Below are 19,725 nucleotides of genomic sequence, written 5' to 3' on the forward strand. Positions count from 1 at the left end.
AGTTCATTTTTGCTTTTAATTCCTTCGCCTTTGGAGATGTGTCAAGTAAGAAATTGCTGTGGCTCAGGTCAGAGAGGTTTTTTTCTGCTTTCTCCTCTAGGATTTTGATGGTTTCCTGTCTCACATTCAGGTCCTTCATCCATTTTGTGTTTATTTTTGTGAATGGTGTAAGAAAGTGATCTAGTTTCATTCTTCTACATGTTGCTGTCCAGTTCTCCCAGCACCATTTGTTTAAGACCCTGTCTTTTTTTCCATTGGATATTCTTTCTTGCTTTGTCAAAGATTAGTTGGCCATACTTTTGTGGGTCCAATTCTGGAGTCTCTATTCCATTCCATTAGTCTATGTGTCTGTTTTTGTGCCAATACCATACTGTCTTGATGATTACAACTTTGTAGTAGAGGCTAAAGTCTGGGATTGTGATGCCTCCCGCTTTGGTCTTCTTCTTCAAAATTACTTTGGCTATTCGGGGACTTTTGTGGTTCCATACAAATTTTAGGATTGCTTGCTCTTGTTTTGAGAAGAATGCTGGTGCAATTTTGATTGGGATTGCACTGAATGTGTAGATAGCTTTGGGTAGTATTGACATTTTAACACTATTTATTCTTCCAATCCATAAGCATGGAATGTTTTTCCATTTCTTTGTATCTTCTTCAATTTCCTTCATAACCTTTCTATAGTTTTCAGCATACAGATCTTTTACATCTTTGGTTAGGTTTATTCATAAGTATTTTATGATTCTTGGTGCAATTGTGAATGAGATCAATTTCTTTATTTGTCTTTCTCTTGCTTCATTATTAGTGTATAAGAATGCAACTGATTTCTGTACATTAATTTTGTATCATGTGACTTTGCTGAATTCATGTATCAGTTCTAGCATACTTTTGGTGGCGTCTATTCCATGTATAATATCACGTCATCTGCAAAAAGTGAAAGCTTGACTTCATCTTTGCCAATTTTGATGCCTTTGATTTCCTTTTGTTGTCTGCTGATGCTAGAACTTCCAACACTATGTTAAATAACAGCGATGAGAGTGGACATCCCTGTCATGTTCCTGATCTCAGGGGGAAAGTTCTCAGTTTTTCCCCACTGAGGACAAGATTAGCTGCAGGCTTTTCATAAATGGCTTTCATGATGTTTAAGTATGTTCTTTCTATCCCGACTTTCTTGAGGGTTTTTATTAAGAAAGGATGCTGAATTTTGTCAAATGCTTTTTCTGAATCTATTGACAGGATCATATGTTTCTTATCTTTTCTTTTGTTAATGTGGTGTATCATGTTGATTGATTGGTGAATGTTGAACCAGCCCTGCAGCCCAGAAGTGAATCCCACTTGATCATGGTGAATAATACTTTTTATATACTGTTGAATTCGATTTGCATGCATATTCATCAGGGATATTGGCCTGTAGTTCTCTTTTTTTCCTGGGTCTCTGTCTTGTTTCGGAATCAAAGAAATGCTGGCTTCATAGAATGAGTCTGGAAGTTTTCCTTGCCTTTCTATTTTTTGGAACAGCTTGAGAAGGATAGGTATTATCTCTGCTTTAAATGTTTGGTAGAATTCCCCAGGGAAGCCATCTGGTCCTGGACTCTTATGCGTTGGGAGATTTTTGATAACTGATTCAATTTCTTCGCTGGTTATGGGTCTGTTCAAGTTTTCTATTTCTTCCTGTTTGAGTTTTGGAAGTGTGTGTGTGCTTAGGAATTTGTCCATTTCTTCTAGGTTGTCCAGTGTGTTGGTATATAATTTGTCATAGTATTCTCTGATAATTGCTTCTATTTCTGAGGAATTGGTTGTAATAATTCCATTTTCATTCATGATTTTATCTATTTGGGTCATGTCCCTTTTCTTTTTGAGAAGCTTGGCCAGAGGTTTATCAATTTTGTTCATTTTTTTCAAAAAAAACAACTCTTGGTTTCATCAATCTGCTCTACAAGTTTTTTAGATTCTATATAGTTTATTTCTGCTCTGATCTTTATTATTTATTTTTCTTCTGCTGGGTATGGGGTGTCTTTGATCTTCTGCTTCTAGTTCCTTTAGGTGTGCTGTTAGATTTTTTATTTGGGATTTTTCTTTCTTGAGATAGGCCTGGATTGCAATGTATTTTCCTCTCAGGACTGCCTTCGCTGCATCCCAAAGCGTTTGGATTGTTGTATTTTCATTTTCATTTGTTTCCATATATTCTTTAATTTCTTCTCTAGTTGCCTGGTTGACCCATTCATTCTTTAATAGGGTGTTCTTTAACCTCCAAGGTTTTGGAGGTTTTCCAGACTTTTTCCTGTGGTTGATTACAAGTTTCATAGCATTGTGGTCTGAAAGTGTGCATGGTATGATCTCAGTTCTTTTATACTTATGAAGGGCTGTTTGTGACCCAGTATGTGATCTATCTTGAAGAATGTTCCATGTGCACTCAAGAAGAAAGTATATTCTGTCACTTTGGGATGCAGAGTTCTAAATATATCTGTCATGTCCAACTGATCCAATGTATCATTCAGGGCCCTTGTTTCTTTATTGATCCTGTGTCTAGATGATCTATCCATTGTTGTAGGTGGGGTATTAAAGTCCCCTGCAATTACCACATTCTTATCAATAAGGTTGCTTATGTTTGTGATTAATTGTTTTATATGTTTGGGGGCTTCTATATTTGGGGCATAGACATTTATAATTATTAGCTGTTCCTGATGGATAGACCCTGTAATTATTATATAATGCCCTTCTTCATCTCTTGTTACAACCTTTAATTTAAAGTCTAGTTTGTCTGATATAAGTATGGCTACTCCAGCTTTCTTTTGACTTCCAGTAGCATGATAGATAGTTCTCCATCCCCTTACTTTCAATCTGAAGGTGTCCTCAGGCCTAAAATGAGTCTCTTGTAGATAGCAAATAGATGGGTCTTGTTTTTTTAATCCATTCTGATACCCTATGTCTTTTGGTTGGAGCATTTAGTCCATTTACATTCAGTGTTATTATTGAAAGATATGGGTTTAGAGTCACTGTGATGTCTGTAGGTTTCATGCTTGTAGGGATGTCTCTGGTACTTTGTGGTCCTTGCAACATTTCACTCGTAGAATCCCCCTTAGGATCTCTTGTAGGGCTGGTTTAGTGGTGATGAATTCCTTCAGTTTTTGTTTGTTTGGGAAAACCTTTATCTTTATCTCTCCTTCTATTCTGAATGACAGGCTTGCTGGATAAAGGATTCTCAGCTGCATGTTTTTTCTGTTCATCACATTGAAGATTTCCTGCCATTCCTTTCTGGCCTGCCAAGTTTCAGTAGATAGGTCTGTTACTACTCTTATGTTTCTACTTTTATAAGTTAGAGCCTGTTTATCCCTAGCTGCTCTCAGCATTTTCTCTTTATCCTTGTATTTTGCCAGTTTCGCTATGATATGTTGTGCAAAAGATCGATTCAAGTTATATCTGAAGGGAATTCTCTGTGCCTCTTGTATTTCAATGCCTGTTTCCTTCCCCAGATCAGGGAAGTTCTCAGCTATGATTTGTTCAAGTACACCTTCAGCCCCTTTCGCTCTCTCTTCCTCTTCTGGAATTCCTATTATACGGATATTGTTCCATTTGATTGCATCACTTAGTTCTCTACCTCTCCCCTCATACTCCTGAATTTTTTTATCTCTCTTTTTCTCGGATTCCTTTTTTTCCATAATTTTATCTTCTAATTCATCTATTCTCTCCTCTGCCTCTTCAATATGAGCTGTGGTCGCCTCTGTTTTATTTTGCAGCTCATTTATAGCATTTTTAAGTTCCTCATGACTATTTCTTAGTCCCTTGATCTCTGTAGCAATAGATTCTCTGCTGTCCTCTATCCTTTTTTCAAGCCCAGCGATTAATTTTATGCTATTATTCTAAATTCTTGTTCCTTTATATTGCTTAAATCATTTTTGATCAATTTGTTAGCTGTCCCTACTTCATGGAGTTTCTTTTGAGGAGAATTCTCCCATTTCATCATTTTGGGTAGTCCCTGCTATAGCTCCAAACTGCAGGGCATGTCCCCTGTACTGTCCAGCGTAACTTGTGTTGGTGGGCGGGGCTGCGGCCAGACCTGGTGTCTGCCCCCAGCCCACTGCTGGGGCCACAGTCAGACTGGTGTGTACCTTATCTTCCCCTCTCCTAGGGGCAGGACTCACTGTGGAGTGGTGTGGCCCCTGTCTGGGCTGCTTGCACACTGCCAGGCTTGTGGTGCTGCTTTGATGAGATCTGGCCAAGGGCGTATTAGCTAGGGTGGATCTGCAAGGTAAGCATAGGGGCGGGAGGGGCAGGCTTAACTCCCTTTGCTATCAGTGGCCCCCTGCGGGAGGGGCCCTGAGCACAGGGAGGGAGGCAGGCCCGTCAGAGGGATGGAGCCACAGAATCTACGGGCATTTGCACCGTGCAAGCAAGTTCGGTGATGGGAACTGGTTCCCTTTGGAATTTTGGCTGGGGGATGGGAGAGGGAGATGGTACTGGCCAGTGCCTTTGTTCCCCCACTGAGCTGAGCTCTGTCTTCAGGTGCTCAACAACTCTCCTTCCCCACGTCCCCTTGCCCTCCGTGCTCTCCGAGAGCAGAGCTGTTGACTTTTAACATTCCAGATGTTAAGTCCCACTGGCTGTCAGAACTCATGGAGTCCAGCCCCTCCGCTTTTGCAAACCAGACTCCGGGGCTCTGCCTTGCCAGGTGGGCTGCCCCTCCACCGCCCCGGCTCCCTCCCGCAGGACTGTGTAGCGCACACCGCTTCTCCACCCTTCCTACCCTCTTCCGTGAGCCTCTTGTCTACCTTGGCTCTGGAGAGTCCATTCTGCTAGTCTTCTGGTGGTTTGGGGGTTATTTAGGCAGATGTGGGTGGAATCTAAGAGATCGGCAGGACGAGGTGAGCCCAGAGTCCTCCTACGCCTCCATCTTCCTTTAATCTCTCATTTAGTTTTTTGAAAAATAAATTGCCGTGTGTATTTATAAAAAGAAAACACTTGGGACGCCAGGGTGGCTCAGATGGTTAAGCATTCAACTCGATTTCAGCTCAGATCGTGATCTCACGGTACATGAGATCAAGTCCTGTGTAGGGCTCTGTGTCAATAGTACCGAGCCTGCTTGGGATTCTCTGTCTTTCTCTCTCTCTGCCCCTCCCCGATTCTCTCTCTCTCAACGTAAATAAAATAAAATAGATAAATAAAATAAATAAAATTTAAAAAATAAAAAGAAACTTTAAAAAGAAAACTCTTCACAGTTGTAGATTTCTGTGTGCCTACATAAAAAATCACTACCATGCTTCACACATATGCCTAACTTCCATACATTCAAATTTAAGAGTAATATGAATTATTTACTACTGCAAAATGCTCCTACTATGTCATTGGCAACCCTTGCAAATACCGTGTCGATTCCTGAGTACCTCTAGAATCACAATTTGAACTAAAAAGAAAGCAAGAATATGGATATTGGGCACCACAGGAAAATAGTACTTGATTATATAAAGTTCTGTTGCATTTTTGCTATTTTTTTCAAATTAATTAGTTTTTTATCTAAGTGTTTCTGTCGCTTAAATTCTCTTCATACTCAAAAGCAGCATCTGTTAAAGCATAACTGCCTTCATGTCCCTTGGGCTCTGTCACTTTGTTTCACTAACACAGAGCAACAGGTGTGGGGCTTCTCCCTGGGGCCTGGATAACGTTGGTCCTAAAAGCAGAGAATTAGGGTTAAGACCTCTAGCCGGAGGAGAGAGCCAGGTCCCTAGTGGCAAAGATACTCTCATGTTCTTCAGTACATGTGTGTTTTGTGTGTTTGTAATGGATGAACTCTGTAAGAGGTGGGCTCAGGGCAAAGGTCCTTGTTTCCAAGTTTTTCTTAAAAAAACAAAAAAAAAAGAAAAAGAAAAAGAAAACTACCCCAAATCATCTCCATTAAGTATAGGCCTCCTTTACAAGGAGACACATATATTTTTTTATAGTCTGACCATTTATCGATAGCATTCACTGTTGATTTAGTACTTTACCTCTTATTGTGCCTTTTTAACATGCATGAAGAGCATCCATTTGTATCACTCAAATGCTGCTTCTCTGGGTACTGAGTAAAAAAAAAAAAAAAATGATTTTTCCCCTCTAAACTCCTTTAGCATTCATTTGAATCAATGCTATGGTACTTACCACAGTCTGCCCTCTGTTATGAGTATTTGGGTATATCACCTTTCCCATGTCATTCATTCAGTCAACAACTATTTCTTACAAAACAAAGCACCGATTCCTATGAAGCTTATAATCTCATGTGGGACACAAAATAAACAAATATTCAATATCCTGGAGCGGCAATTAAGAAAATAGAGCCAGTTAAGACAATAGAACGTTTTAGGAGTGCTATTTTATATATACAGGTAGTCTGGGAAGGCCTCTGTGAACAGAGATGTGATAAATGGAGGGAATGGGCCATGGAAATAAGTGGAGATAAAGCTGTCTAGGTGGAGGCGTCTGTAACTATAAAGACTGCGAAGAAATGTGTTCCGTAAACAAGTGTTGCTAAAGAGGGTCAAAAGAGGGGGAATGTAGAGGAAAAGAAGTCATGTCCGAAAAGGACCCAAAAGTACAACTATGTGGGGGGACTTATAGGTCAAGGTAAAAAAATTTAGATCGTAAGCTCCTTTAAGATAGGTGACTAGGTGTGGTCTTTGCGTCACTCAGAGGTTCTTAATAGTGCCACCCATGACTATGACAAGCTATGTGTTTAAGGAAACTTCTGTACCTCTGGCTTTCAACTGATAACAATTATCTGTTAATTTTGTCTGATTTGAGGATATAACAGGAAATGTGAAGTGCAGTTAAATAGCTATCTAAAAGTGTAATATAATATAAATTACAATGAAATAGTAATAATAATAATAATAATAATAATAATACAAAGTAAGGTCTCTGTGGTAATCTTTGATCTTTTTCCTCCCAGGATTTCCAAACTGTATTACCATCATTTGATCTCTTCTCAAAGTATGGAAAATTATATTCAAAAGCTGGACAAATTGTATAAAGGTATGCTATTTTGCTAAGAAGTATTTCAAAAAGTATATTAAAAACATTTTAAAAATCAAACAAGATTGACTTTAACTCCCAAGCATTTTTAAAACTGTGCTATAATATTTATCTATAATAAAAGTTTATCTTTTGTTCTGATTTAATGGCTTTAACATTCAAAAATCATGGATTTTCTTTTTCAAATCTCCCAAATAGACTCAAAACACATTAAGAGAACTGACAAAAATCTGAGGTAACCTTTTAAGTTGATTAATACAGTAAATAGGTTTACACAATGCAATGAAAAAAATACTGATAGTGTCCAAAAGTTAAAATAGTATAAAATATTATATTCAGTATGTGTGCTATTTGAAATATGAGTTGTCTTTAGGGGATTCCAAATAAGTAGTGTCTAAGTTCTCTGATTATCAAAGTTTACAGTACGGAAAAGAACAGAGATACCCATATAAACTTCAAGATCACAAAATAAGCTGTCAGTGAAAACTGTTTAATTGCTGAGAAGTTTTAGAATAGCAAGTGATTATAATAAAGTAAGGCTAATAGAGATTGTGGCACTTTCGACCAAATTAAAGGAGGTATGGTAAGAAGACAGCAAAGATGACTACAGTTGAGGGAAAAGCGCAGCCTTGAGAAATCATGCTGGGTGAAATTCCCTAGGTAGCCTCCCCCACCGAGAAGCAAGGGAAAAACAGGACTGGTTCATTGGAAAGAGCACAGAGTAGATTCAAGCAACTTGGGTTCTGTAGATTTCATGTCAGTTTAACTTCTCTCCCCACTTACAACTTTGGATGCCTCAAAGTTGTTCTATATGTTAAATGTAGATACTAATATCTACCTCTTAACTACTCCAAAGGAATATATGAAGGGGAATATATGAAGGGAAATATGAAATATCCTGGGCTAATACAAAAGCATACATATAATGCCAAGTGGAATTGTGGTTTCAAAGGTTTATAAAGTATCAGTACAGATTGGAGCATCTATCTAGTATCTGTGACTCACAGGATGAAGTAGTTTTAAAAAATTTTTAACATTTATTTATTACTGAGAGACAAAGAGAGACAGAGCGTGAGCAGGGGAGGGGCAGAGAGAGAGGGAGACACAGAATCCAAAGCAGGCTTCAGGCTCCGAGCTGTCAGCACAGAACCCGACACGGGGCTCAAACTCACAAACTGCGAGATCATGACCTGAGCTGAAGTAGGTGCTTAACTGACTGAGCCATGCTGGTGCCCCCAGGATGAAATGGTTTACATAAAATTTTCCATTTTTGTGTATGACTTCAGATATTAGTTCAAAGATAGAGCCCATTATAATGGTGAAAGGTTGAAAACAGCATGAACACTCAATAAATGCTGAGTTAAATAAATGAGGACATGAAATGCAACATTCTGAAGACATCAAAAATACTAACATAGATCTTTACCTATTAGTTTGAAAAAAAATGCTTATAATATATTTCTAAGAAAAGAAGGCTGAATTCAACAGAACCTGTGTAGTCCGATTTCATTAAAACTGTGTGTGTGTGTACATGTATATATATAATGTGTATGTATATATAAAAGCACGCATGCACTTATTTGCATATTACATGCATATGTATACATCCTTAAAAGGCAAAATGTTAGCATTAGTTATCCCTAGATAGTGAGATTATGATTTCCTTTTTGGATGACGCCTCTTTGTAGTCTCATTTTATGAAATTTGCCTCTAATCAGACAAAAGCAAAGTGTTGAAACAAAATACTCCAATAGGGGCTACTTGCCCTTCTTTACCAATTACAGAAACATCTTGACTTTCTTCTATTCAATCATCGTAATTTAGAGACAATTATCTTTTTTTCTGAAGACAAAATAATTACTTGCTAAGTTATTTATAAGGAAGACAAGGATGAGTAACAAATGTTTCACATTACTTTTAATTAAAAAGAGTGCCCAATGCACAGATATGTGACGGAAATATGAGATAGAAATTTTAAAAAAAAAATGTTTTGCTAACGCTTCTCTTGGATCTGGAACTATTTTGTGAATTGAAAATATTATCAAAATGTCATCTCCTCTTCTTGGAAAGGAAATTAATGCCTAGTGTTTAATTTTGGTAAGTGGAGGGTAGCAGCCTTAGCTGAGGCTCTCCTATTAAGATTTAATTTCAGCAAATACAACAGAGTGCTTCTGTTCTTTGTGAAGAAGGCCAAGACGGGGACACTTACCCCAAAGTGTTGAATAAAGATGCCATAGTAATTTTTTGAGCTATCTATTTGATTGCTTCAGCTTCAAGGTAGTTCATCACTTCACTATAATTCACCCTACATTGCCTCTTACACCCATACTACACTTTCCCATCAGTCCGATTAGAATAGTGATGCCTTTACCAGATTAATCTTTCTTTCCTTAGCACGTCTGCGTTTAGGATAAACAGAGCCAACGCTACCCATTTTGATTAATACACTAAGATTTCAGCCTGGAAATGGCTGAGAGTGAATTAGATTTTAAATACGCACATATTTTAAAATCTGCTCTCTGAAAAGAATATGACTCCTTATAATTTCTTTAACTTTTCTTTATAACTGCTTACTTTTGTAACCTTTGGTTACAGTTTCCTAAAGGCAGCTTTGTTGAAAATCGGATTATACTAGAGCCTTTGGAGGATATAGACTGCTTTGCCATAAAGACTGCTACATCCATCTTTCCAGGCAGAAGAGTTTCTTTAAGGACTCAAGTGAAACAAAAATTAGCAAAATAAGGTGAAATCATTGGTTAGTCTGGCATCAGTGTGAGTTGTCTTGCATTATGTGCTCTCCAAGTTTTTCAGATTCTTCTTTGTTTGGTCCAAGCTATCTTTCTGCTAAAATGTGGTTAAATTTTGAGGCCAGATGAGTTGTTTTAATTAAATTATGATGCATGAAAACCAATGTACTTCCCCCCCCATCCCATACCCCTTTTCATAGGAATTTGGCACATAAATCACTCAAACAGCTGAGAAAAAAAATTAAAATAAAAAGTACATTTAGTCAGCACCTGAGTTAGGAAAGGGGTGAAATTCTATTGTCTTTTCCCAGAAGAAATAAGGTCTTAGCAAACATGTAAGGAAAAAGAAGGTATCTGAAGAGAAAGGAATAATCAGGCATATAAGCTATATATGTGCCTTTTGGGGAATCCTTTTTTTTTTTTTTTTAACTTTTTTTTTTTTCAACGTTTATTTATTTTTGGGACAGAGAGAGACAGAGCATGAACGGGGGAGGGGCAGAGAGAGAGGGAGACACAGAATCGGAAACAGGCTCCAGGCTCCGAGCCATCAGCCCAGAGCCTGACGCGGGGCTCGAACTCACGGACCGCGAGATCGTGACCTGGCTGAAGTCGGACGCTTAACCGACTGCGCCACCCAGGCGCCCCTGGGGATTACTTTTTTAATTCAATAAGAGAAATGATGAAACTTTGTCATTCAGTTTGACACTATGTGAATTTATAACCCTTTCCAATTTAGTAATAATGAATCGGCAAAAAATAAAATGAAACAAAACCAAGGTATCTTTAGCATCTTTTTCTTGGCTCTGTGGTCCTTTGAATAAGGATAATACAACAACCCACTTGCCTGTAGGAAGACAGTCTGCTGCTTCTCCTTGACTGAGGCAGGTGGGCTGGGCATTCTACGTGTCTGGTGGCACATATGATCGGCATGGCTACCAGGAGCTTCAGCGGTGTGGACAGAGATCAAAGAATAGGGTAATTCCAGCAGGGCTGGGCATGAATCATATCATGGTGTAGCCTCCCAGACTTCTAACTGAGCTAACTCTATGTGAGCAAGATTTAAATAGAGAATTTGAGAACTCTTGTTACTGGGTTCTTTTTCTTCGTTCATTGTACCGTTTTGTTTTTAGAAAGTAAAAGAAGACAAAAGATAAAAAGGAGGTTAAAGTGTGAAATGAGTGTGGAATAGAAGGACCCCCACTGCCTGGATTCCTGGATTCTACTTCTGTGACTGCTGAGTGACCTTGACGCAAGTCTTTTAACCTCTGAAGTTTCTCTCTCTCTCTCTCTCTCTCTCTCTCTCTCTTTCTCTCTCTCTTCTTTGTCCCAAAGAAAAAATTGGAAACACGTTTGTTCATTCAAAAATTCTGCAGTTATAATAGTAAAATAAAAATGAGTATCCTACAGAAAATACACTTAAACCATACTTCTTACAGTGATTCAACGAACTATAACGTTTTATAGCCAACTGCTCATAATTATAGTGTGGATCTATGTACACATAGTGTGTGAATAGTGGGTATCTTGCCTCTGAGAATGTCTGTCACAACCACAGCCCCTGGTGACCAAAAGTGCCACAAATGGCTCCCCTGAAGTGGCCATATTCTGACCCCATTGCCCTAGTCACAATGGATGAAGCCAGTTTGGGGTACCCAAGTTAAAGGCAGCCAACACGTAAGTATGAATGATGAATGGTTTAAAGTATGAGTGGAATGAAGTGGTATGGTGTGACAGCTCTGCTCTGAGGGAAATAGGGACTCATCAGACCCATTAGAACCCCCTCAGGACATTGAACTTGTGAACACAGACATAGACCAGTGGGTATGGGACCAGAAACGTGTAGCCTCCCTCAAATCGAGAAGACATTTGCGGGTCTCTACTGCAAAGAGAGTGAAACAGTAATCTGGCCATTAAAGGTTGTGCTTAGCACATTGAATTCACTTAATAAGTGGTTTCTGAATGAAAAACAAGTGTCTCACTGATTAGATTGTGAAATTTTAGGGTACGCCTTCTAACCCTTTGAATCTGTAATAGCAATTGGCAGTCTATTAGGTATTTTGTAGATGGTAGGTGAATATTTGTTAATTCTGACTTCAGTACAAACTCAGAAGACAATTAGCTGGTATTAGAAAGAGTCTGAACATTGTCCACTTCAAAGCTACGTGGCAAATCTTGTGATTAAATCCATAACCTTGCCCTTGTCATTCTGAGTGTCTAAGCTGGAATTTTAAAGCTGATTGGTATAATGAGGCATTATGCAAGGAATTATGGTTTGTGAAGTTTTATAGGAAACAGATTTACTTTTAAAAAATAAGTTAATTTATGTACTTTGAGAGAGAGAGAGTGGGGTAGGAGCAGAGAGAGAGGAAGAGAGAACTCCAAGCCAGGCTTGAACTCACGAACTATGAGATCATATTCTGAGCTGAGATCAAGAGTCAGATGCTTAACCGACTAAACCACCCAGGCACCCCCAGATTCACTTTTAAAACATCTTCAGTGTTACTTTTTTAAAAACAGTTAACATTCATTTAGAGTCAAATTTGGTGAATAATGGTGGGAGTTATGGTAAGTATGGGTTTGCAGAAAATTCAAGGACACCATAAAAGTGAAAGCTTTTCTTAATAAGACAATATTTATGGCAAGGAGGAATTCACAGTCATCTGGAAGTGGGAAATAGAAATAGAATCGAAAAATATATTATGATGTGTTCCACAAAATAATGGAAGATGGTAAATAATTACTCTGTGTTATAAAGCGTAAGAAGTTGAGTAGAAGTAGCCAGATTCAGAACAGAGCAGACTTCTTTCAAACATTATGCATTCAGACTGGATGCATAACAGACTGGATGGTTCAACTATCAAGCTTCATTTTCTCTAGAAACAATTAACGAAAATCAAAATCAAAATGACATTATCAGAGACGTGGAGCGGGGAGTATATAACTGGGCACTGGTTTTAAAGTTTCCTAACTCTACCAAGCCTCATTTCTCTCTTCCTTGATTATTATTCTGTTTTTTAATTTTTAACAGTATATATTATGTTACTTTATATATAAATGAATACATATATATATATATATATATTATTTTACAGTAATGGAATAAATGATTCCTGTTTTTTGTCATAATCTTAGGATACTAGAATCTTATTCTAACGCTGCTGCCAGTACTCACAACATTTTGGGAACACAGTCTTTTAAAATAACTTTCAGCATTTTATGAGGTATTACATAACCTCAGTGCTTCAAAGTTACCTGTTGTTGGAATAAACAAAAGTAATTGTGAGGGCATCTTGCTTCTCTTTCTTTCCTCTTCCCCTTCCTGTTCCTCCTCATTGCCCTCCTCCTCCTCCTTTCTCTTCCTCTTCTTCCTCTTTTTTCCTCTCCTTCAAAGTTTTATCACTGTGTCCATATATGTATAGACACCCAAGAAAAATAATTCTAGCCCTTGATATCTTCTTGGGAACTGGTACGTATTTCATTGTTCAGAAGGCCAGTTTTATCTTGATCTCTGAGACCCAAGCTCTTGAATGCTTCAGGTGCTCCATAGCCAGTCTTTGTCATGTTTTGTTCTTCACCACCACTACCTCCCCCAAACACACATACATAAGCTCCTGATAACTAGAGAGGTGCCCAGACAAGTCCAAAAATGCCTTGTATTCAGTAGAGAGAAGACTGAGATGTGGAATCTTACTAGAGAATACAATTGAGGAAAGCAATCTGTTTCTTCCGGAAAACTACTTAGCTACATCAACTTCTATACAATTTTCTTCCTACATTCCCAGAATCAGCCATTTAAGAAAGTTAGTGAGACATAGTGTCTGACCAAAACTAAGCGATAATTCACCAATTAATTCTGAATGAATATTGGCCCCATTAAAAACATTAATAACACCGTGGATGTTTAAAGGTATATACCCTGAGAACATTTAGACTTAGATCTCCAGTTCTTCTGAAATCAACATACTCCTCAACTTTCTTATGGTTAAGCAGATAATATCTTTCTTCCCTGTAGCCCATCTCTAATTTCTTTGAGGGCAAATAACTGTCTTTCATGATAAATACCCTTTATCCAGCCTCTAGCAGAGCACCTGGCGCAGAGCAGAATATCTGTTGGATAAATGTTGTTAAGGAAGTTCCAAAAATCTTTCAAGGAATGGAAGCTGTAAAATAGCATCTAGCTTCCTGAAATAGTGCCTACAAAGACACCATTGCTCACTTGAATGCATACTTTGTGGAATGTTATTTTTAATAAGTCTCATTTATAGTTATGTTGCATATTATTTTGGATACAGATTTGGATATACACTAAGTTGGTTGACCCTGAGGTCAAGTTATGATTGCTGCTTGGGTAAAGTGTTCCTTCTGGAAACTAAACTTTTATGCCTGTAAATTAGTAATTTTCCTTAATTGTCTTTATCTACACAATATAGTATTGTGGCTTAGGGAAATGCTGAATCTTTTTTATTGATCGTATCCCCTTTTTACTCTGTTCCCCCACTTTTATGGCCTACCTCTCCTATCCATGTGGTGTCCATCATGTGCTAATTTTACCTTCAATCACATTTTTTTTCTCCAGCTTTTTAACTTTGCCGTGATGTTCTCTTCCATTTTATTCTTTTTCCATCATAAAATGGCTCAAACCCTTTTGGGAACAAAGGTGGATATTAATAAAATCACAAAATTGTATGTGGAACTTGTCTAAGGTCATAGTGATGCCTAAAAGCAGCAGAATTGCTGAACCAGTAGAGCTTAGTTGGTCCAAGTTCCAGTTCACGAGAAGCCATTACATAAAGCATCAGAATAAAATTTCGTTGAAAAATGAGTGAGTGAGTGAGTGAGTGAGTGAGTGAACCACTGGAGAATATAGTTTGGGTTGGTCTGTATGCCATGAATTAAATTCTAGTTAGCATCTGTCTTTAAGCATATCTAAAACCGTCTCTAAGCATATCTAAAACCATACTCATTACATCTTTTGTGTTACATCTCTAATGATGAGCTTTCTAACTCTTCTACAGTAAATGACTCTTCTCTCATAAACCACTGCCAATGGAAGACTCTAAATGAGAGAAACGGCATTCATTTGGACTGAGAATATAAGTGATTATTTGTTGTGTCCTACAAAAAGCACACAATGCCCGAACACTTATCTGTTCTCCCAGTTGATACTTCAAAACTTTTTCCTGTGAGTATGGAGTGAAATCCCTGCTTGGCCTGAGGCTTATGCTTGCCTTGCTCCTCTTGGAGCTCAATGTCCCCAGCAGGTTCCCTCGCATAGCACAGTAGGGTGTTGCTAAGTAAGTATATTCTTCCATGTCTGAACACTTAAACTCATTGATGAGGAAGTCACCGTGCTGCTGGTACTAGCAGATGTAGTCACTTATCAGTACAATGAGTTTAGTTTATAATTCTCAGCCTCATAGTTATGAGTACAGAATACAGTTCATTAAGACGCCTTTGCATTAAGCAGTCCTTGCCACAAAGTGAGGCGTCTGTACGCTGAGGAATCCTCATATTAAGAAATGACAAAACTGTGCATACTGGTTGGAATAAATCACTGAAGCAAACAGAAGGGAAACATAGAGTGTGTGTTTAATGTTAAACTGAGAAGTTAATGTGCCCACCTTATAAGGGAGATTGTAAGCCCGTACAAATTGTAAGTGAAGCCCAAGCTCTTATTATAAAATCTAATAATGATTATTTGCTAGGCTTGCATTGTTCCACAGTTAACCTATTTTCCAGCTTGAAAGTAGTCTTTTCTACTTAATATATTTTAAGGCATTTATATTTAATTCTAAACTACAACTACCTAACAAAAATTAATTTTCACATCTCTCTTATGTGAAAATAATCCAGTTGAATGAAAGAAAGATAAAAAAAATTGTGTTTAAAAAATGTAGTCCTTCATTCATACTTAACTATTATAAGCTAAGCACATCACTGACTGAGAGAAGGGAACACAAGCAAGATCATTTTGTTTTTTAGGTTTAACAGGTTTTTTTTTTTGTTAATGTTTATTTTTGAGAGAGAGAGAGAGAGAGAGTGCACAAGGGACAGAGAGAAAGAGGGAGACACAGAATCTGAAGCAGGCTCCAGGCTCTAAGCCATCAGCACAGAGCCTGGTGTGGGGCTCCAACTCACGAACTGCAAGATCATGACCTGAGCAGAACTCGGACACTTAACCCACTGAACCACCCAGGTGCCCCACAAGATCATTTTGTGATTTTTAGAGTCTAAGTAGTTTACTCATTTTTCCAAAACCTTGATATTTACTCATTCTCTGTTCAACAAGGATTCAATAAGAACCTTTTTTAAGTGTTATTGTATTATAAGTAATGTGAGTACAGAAATTTTTTAGTATATTTTAGTAAAATTTTAGTAAATTGCTACCCTCAAAGAGTTCAGTTCAGTTGACATGAAGAATCTGGAGTGTAATTAAAAATGAAAAAAAGGTTATTTAATATAAGAATTTTTTTTTTATTTGCTGTATGCCTAAAATGAGAACTAATAGGATTAAAATGGAATGGGGAGAGTTGGGAAAAATTTCTTGGAGGAGACAAAAGTTAAGACATATAGTAGCGAGGACTTTGGGTGATTATGATGTGACAATGTGGGTTCATCAATTGTAACAAATGTGCCACACTGTTGGGGGATGTTGTTAATAATGGGGGGGCGGGCAGGCTGTGCATGTGTGCCAGCAAGGGTTATATGGGAAATTTACGTACCTTCCTCTTAATTTGCTGTGAACCCAAAACTACTCTTTAAAACAAGGATTTTATTTTTTTTTAATGGCAATACCAAAATGGTGAGTAATTGTAACTTTCATCCAGTAAATTGGTAGGTATATAATTTTATGTAATATCTTTGTTAAACTTTTGGTATATAGCCATTAGAACTTCACATATGCATATTCTGTGACCTAGCAGTTCCTCTCCTAGATATATATCTAAAAGAAATCCAAACAAATATGTACAAAATATTCATAACAGCACTCTTTCTAATAGCCCTAAAGCAGAAACAACCCAAATGCCCATCTGTGATGAGTGGATAAACAAATGTGGTATATCCATACAATGGAATACTATTAGGCAACGAAGAAGAATAGTGTATTGATACATGCTACAACATGGATGAACCCCCAAAACACTGTGCTTAGTGAAATAAGCCAATCACAGAAGACCACATATTGTGTAGTTCTATTTATATGAAAGGTCCAGATTGGGCAAGGTAGATTCGTTGTTACCTTCTGGTGGGAAGGGGGGTAGAGAGCAGCTGCTAATGTCTGTGAATTTCTTTGTGGAGTGATGGGCTGTTCTAAAGTTAGATTATGGTGATGGATGAACAGCTCTGTAAATATACCTAAACCATTAACTTGTACGTTTTAAATGGTTGAATTTTATGATATGTTAATTATTGCCCAAAGAAACTTTTAAAAATCACAATGAGATACTAGTACATACTCACTGTAATAGCTAAAATTTTAAAAGAATGGCAATCACAAGATATAGCACTACTGTAACTTTCACCCAATAAGCTGGTAGAAACATAAATTGTTACAATATGTTGGAAAAAACTTTTTGACTGTAGACACAAAAACTTAACACATAAATCAAAGTGTGGTGGGGCTCCTGGGTGGCTCAGTCGGTTGAGCGTCCGACTTCGGCTCAGGTCATGATCTCACGGTCCATGAGTTCGAGCCCCGCGTCGGGCTCTGTGCTGACAGCGCGGAGCCTGGAGCCTGCTTCAGACTCTGTGTCTCCATCTCTCTCTGCCCCTCCCCCATTCATGCTCTGTCTCTCTCTGTCTCAAAAATACATAAATGTTAAAAAAAAAAATTTAAATCAAAGTGTGGTTTATAGACTACAACAATGAAAATGATCTCCTCCTCCTCCTTTTCCTCTCAATAACACAGAGAGCCTCATAAATATAATCCATTATAAAGCCATCCAATACACAACATACATTCAAATACCTTAGTCCATTCATTTAAAATGAAAAAATAGACATAATCTCTGATGTCTGGGATTGAAGCCATAGCAGCTGAAGGGAATGCAAGGGACCTTCTGTGAGTGTAGGTGCTGGTAATGTCCTACTTCTTGTTTTAGGTCGTAGATACACTTATGTTGTGTTTGTGAGAATTCAGTGAGCTGTATTTGTTATGAATTGTGCACCTTCCTGCATATACTTCAATTTTGGTAAGGGTGTAGGGGACGGAGGGCAAACAGAACCCAAACCCGGCAAAGCACCCATTCTCTCTGCAGAGGCAGCCACTCCTCAGCTCCACCTGGTTTTGCCTACGAGAAGGCAGGCTTAGTGACTTCAAACTATCTACTTTGAGAGAAGCTGGAAATATTTACATGAAATCCTCCATTTTTAGGTGTTGGCAAAGATTTCAATTATAAAAATATTGTGAGAACCACGCAAAGCACCACGAGAGCTGGACTTTTCCGTCCCTTGGTAGTTTTGGCAGCTGGAATGGCTCATTCGGGTGGTTCTGCCACTTCTACGTACGTGATCCTGGAGACATCCCTTAACCTCCCCAAGCCTCAGCTATCTCATCGGTAACACTTAGGATAACAATGCTTCCCTCTCAGGGTTAGTAAGAGGATTGACTCATGTGAAACCTCACTTAAGACTATGCCTCTGACTCAGCAGGCTCTCAATAAGTGACCATTGTTATTATTTTTATTGCCAGACTGCTCTCGGGATAACTGAAGAGAAAAAAGGGTGACAGTTTGAACAAAGACATACAGCCACAGCTTTCCACAGCGATAGTTTCTTGTCATTCCTATCTTCCTTCTCTCCCACTAACTGCCTTCCCATCTTAAATCTCCTCTTGCTATAGCCCTCCTAAAGCCCACCGTAGCCACGCCCCCTGTTTAGAATGAAAATGGAAATAAGGTAGCTGGAAGATCAATATCTATTTACCCATGTTGAGTCTCCGAACTCATTTTTTTCCCATAGAAATACAATGATCTGTGGTAGTTTATTTCTAAAATTTTATGCTTGTTCTAGGAAAAGTAGGCTATGATTCGGATAGGCTTTTCTGGACTGTCCTGGACACGTAACCACGGTAAATAATATAACATTATTTTCAGAGAGAAATGCATTTACAATTGCAATCTGTCTAAAAAAAGAAAATTTGATGCATACCTGTCTCTTGACACAAAACTTCTCGCACTGCAATATTAAGACTCTTAAATTTCATACGTAAACAAAATGGTAAGGGTAATTTTTATGACGTAAAATCCCATAGATAATTAAATTCTTACTTTAGCTTTTTACAAACATGAGTAACAAATAAGAACATTTTACATTTTAAAATCCCTCATCCTATATTTTTTATAACATTCTACTGCGGAAATAAGGAAAATAAAAGACAAGCCTTGGCAGAAAGATACAAACCTTAAGGGTAAATCAGAAAGTGAGTGACAACCACCTATATAATCAAGAATTTGCTCTACTAAATTCTGCTCGTCTACAATTGATTTTAGGCATTCAGAAAGCATTTGGATGTACTTCTCCCTCTGGCCCTTTTCCCCAATATTTACATTGAAAATCATTAAATTCAATAATTAAACATTATTTGCATGGTGTGGTTCATAATTATTCTAATTAATATTTCCAAAGTCATATGAGGTCAGGATTTATTACAACCCATATTCAGATGAAAAAAGTAAGACAAGGGGCAAAATTGGGATTGGGCTCCAGTCTAGTAAGACTTTCAGCTCAGGCGATTAGTTGTTGCCTTAGAATGATGCCCCGGGAGTGGTTGTTAACAGGCCTCCAAAGTCCATACCTTTGTCTCCTTGGCAGAAAATAATAGCATTCTGGAAACCCAGACTATATCAATTTACTCCTTCCTTTTAGTGAATATTTCCATTCTTTGGCTCAGATCAAGGTGGTGAGGCTGATCTCTCCTGCTGCACCTTATAAAGGTCCGGGAAAGTCAGCCCATTTCCTTGTGCCCTTGTTAATAAGAAAG

The 19,725-nt window shown here is 38.0% G+C and overlaps 1 protein-coding gene across 4 annotated transcripts in view; it reads left to right on the forward strand.

Moving 5' to 3' along the window:
* The window catches only part of SPATA17 (spermatogenesis associated 17), a 202,159-nt gene extending 191,003 nt beyond the window's left edge, over positions 1-11,156 (forward strand). For 3 of the 4 annotated variants that reach the window (XM_040460974.1, XM_040460977.1, XM_040460976.1), the window contains one exon: positions 6,914-7,137. In XM_040460974.1, the coding sequence (XP_040316908.1) occupies positions 6,914-6,994 (81 nt within the window). In that variant the 3' untranslated portion in view covers positions 6,995-7,137. Of the gene's footprint in view, positions 1-6,913; positions 7,138-10,873 lie in introns of those variants that run through there. The other variant, XM_040460975.1, reaches the window with a different exon arrangement.
* Positions 11,157-19,725: the final 8,569 nt, after the last annotated feature.

This window comes from Herpailurus yagouaroundi, unplaced genomic scaffold, assembly GCF_014898765.1.
Source record: "Herpailurus yagouaroundi ecotype Mexico unplaced genomic scaffold, PumYag 253, whole genome shotgun sequence".
Classification (NCBI taxonomy): domain Eukaryota; kingdom Metazoa; phylum Chordata; class Mammalia; order Carnivora; family Felidae; genus Herpailurus; species Herpailurus yagouaroundi.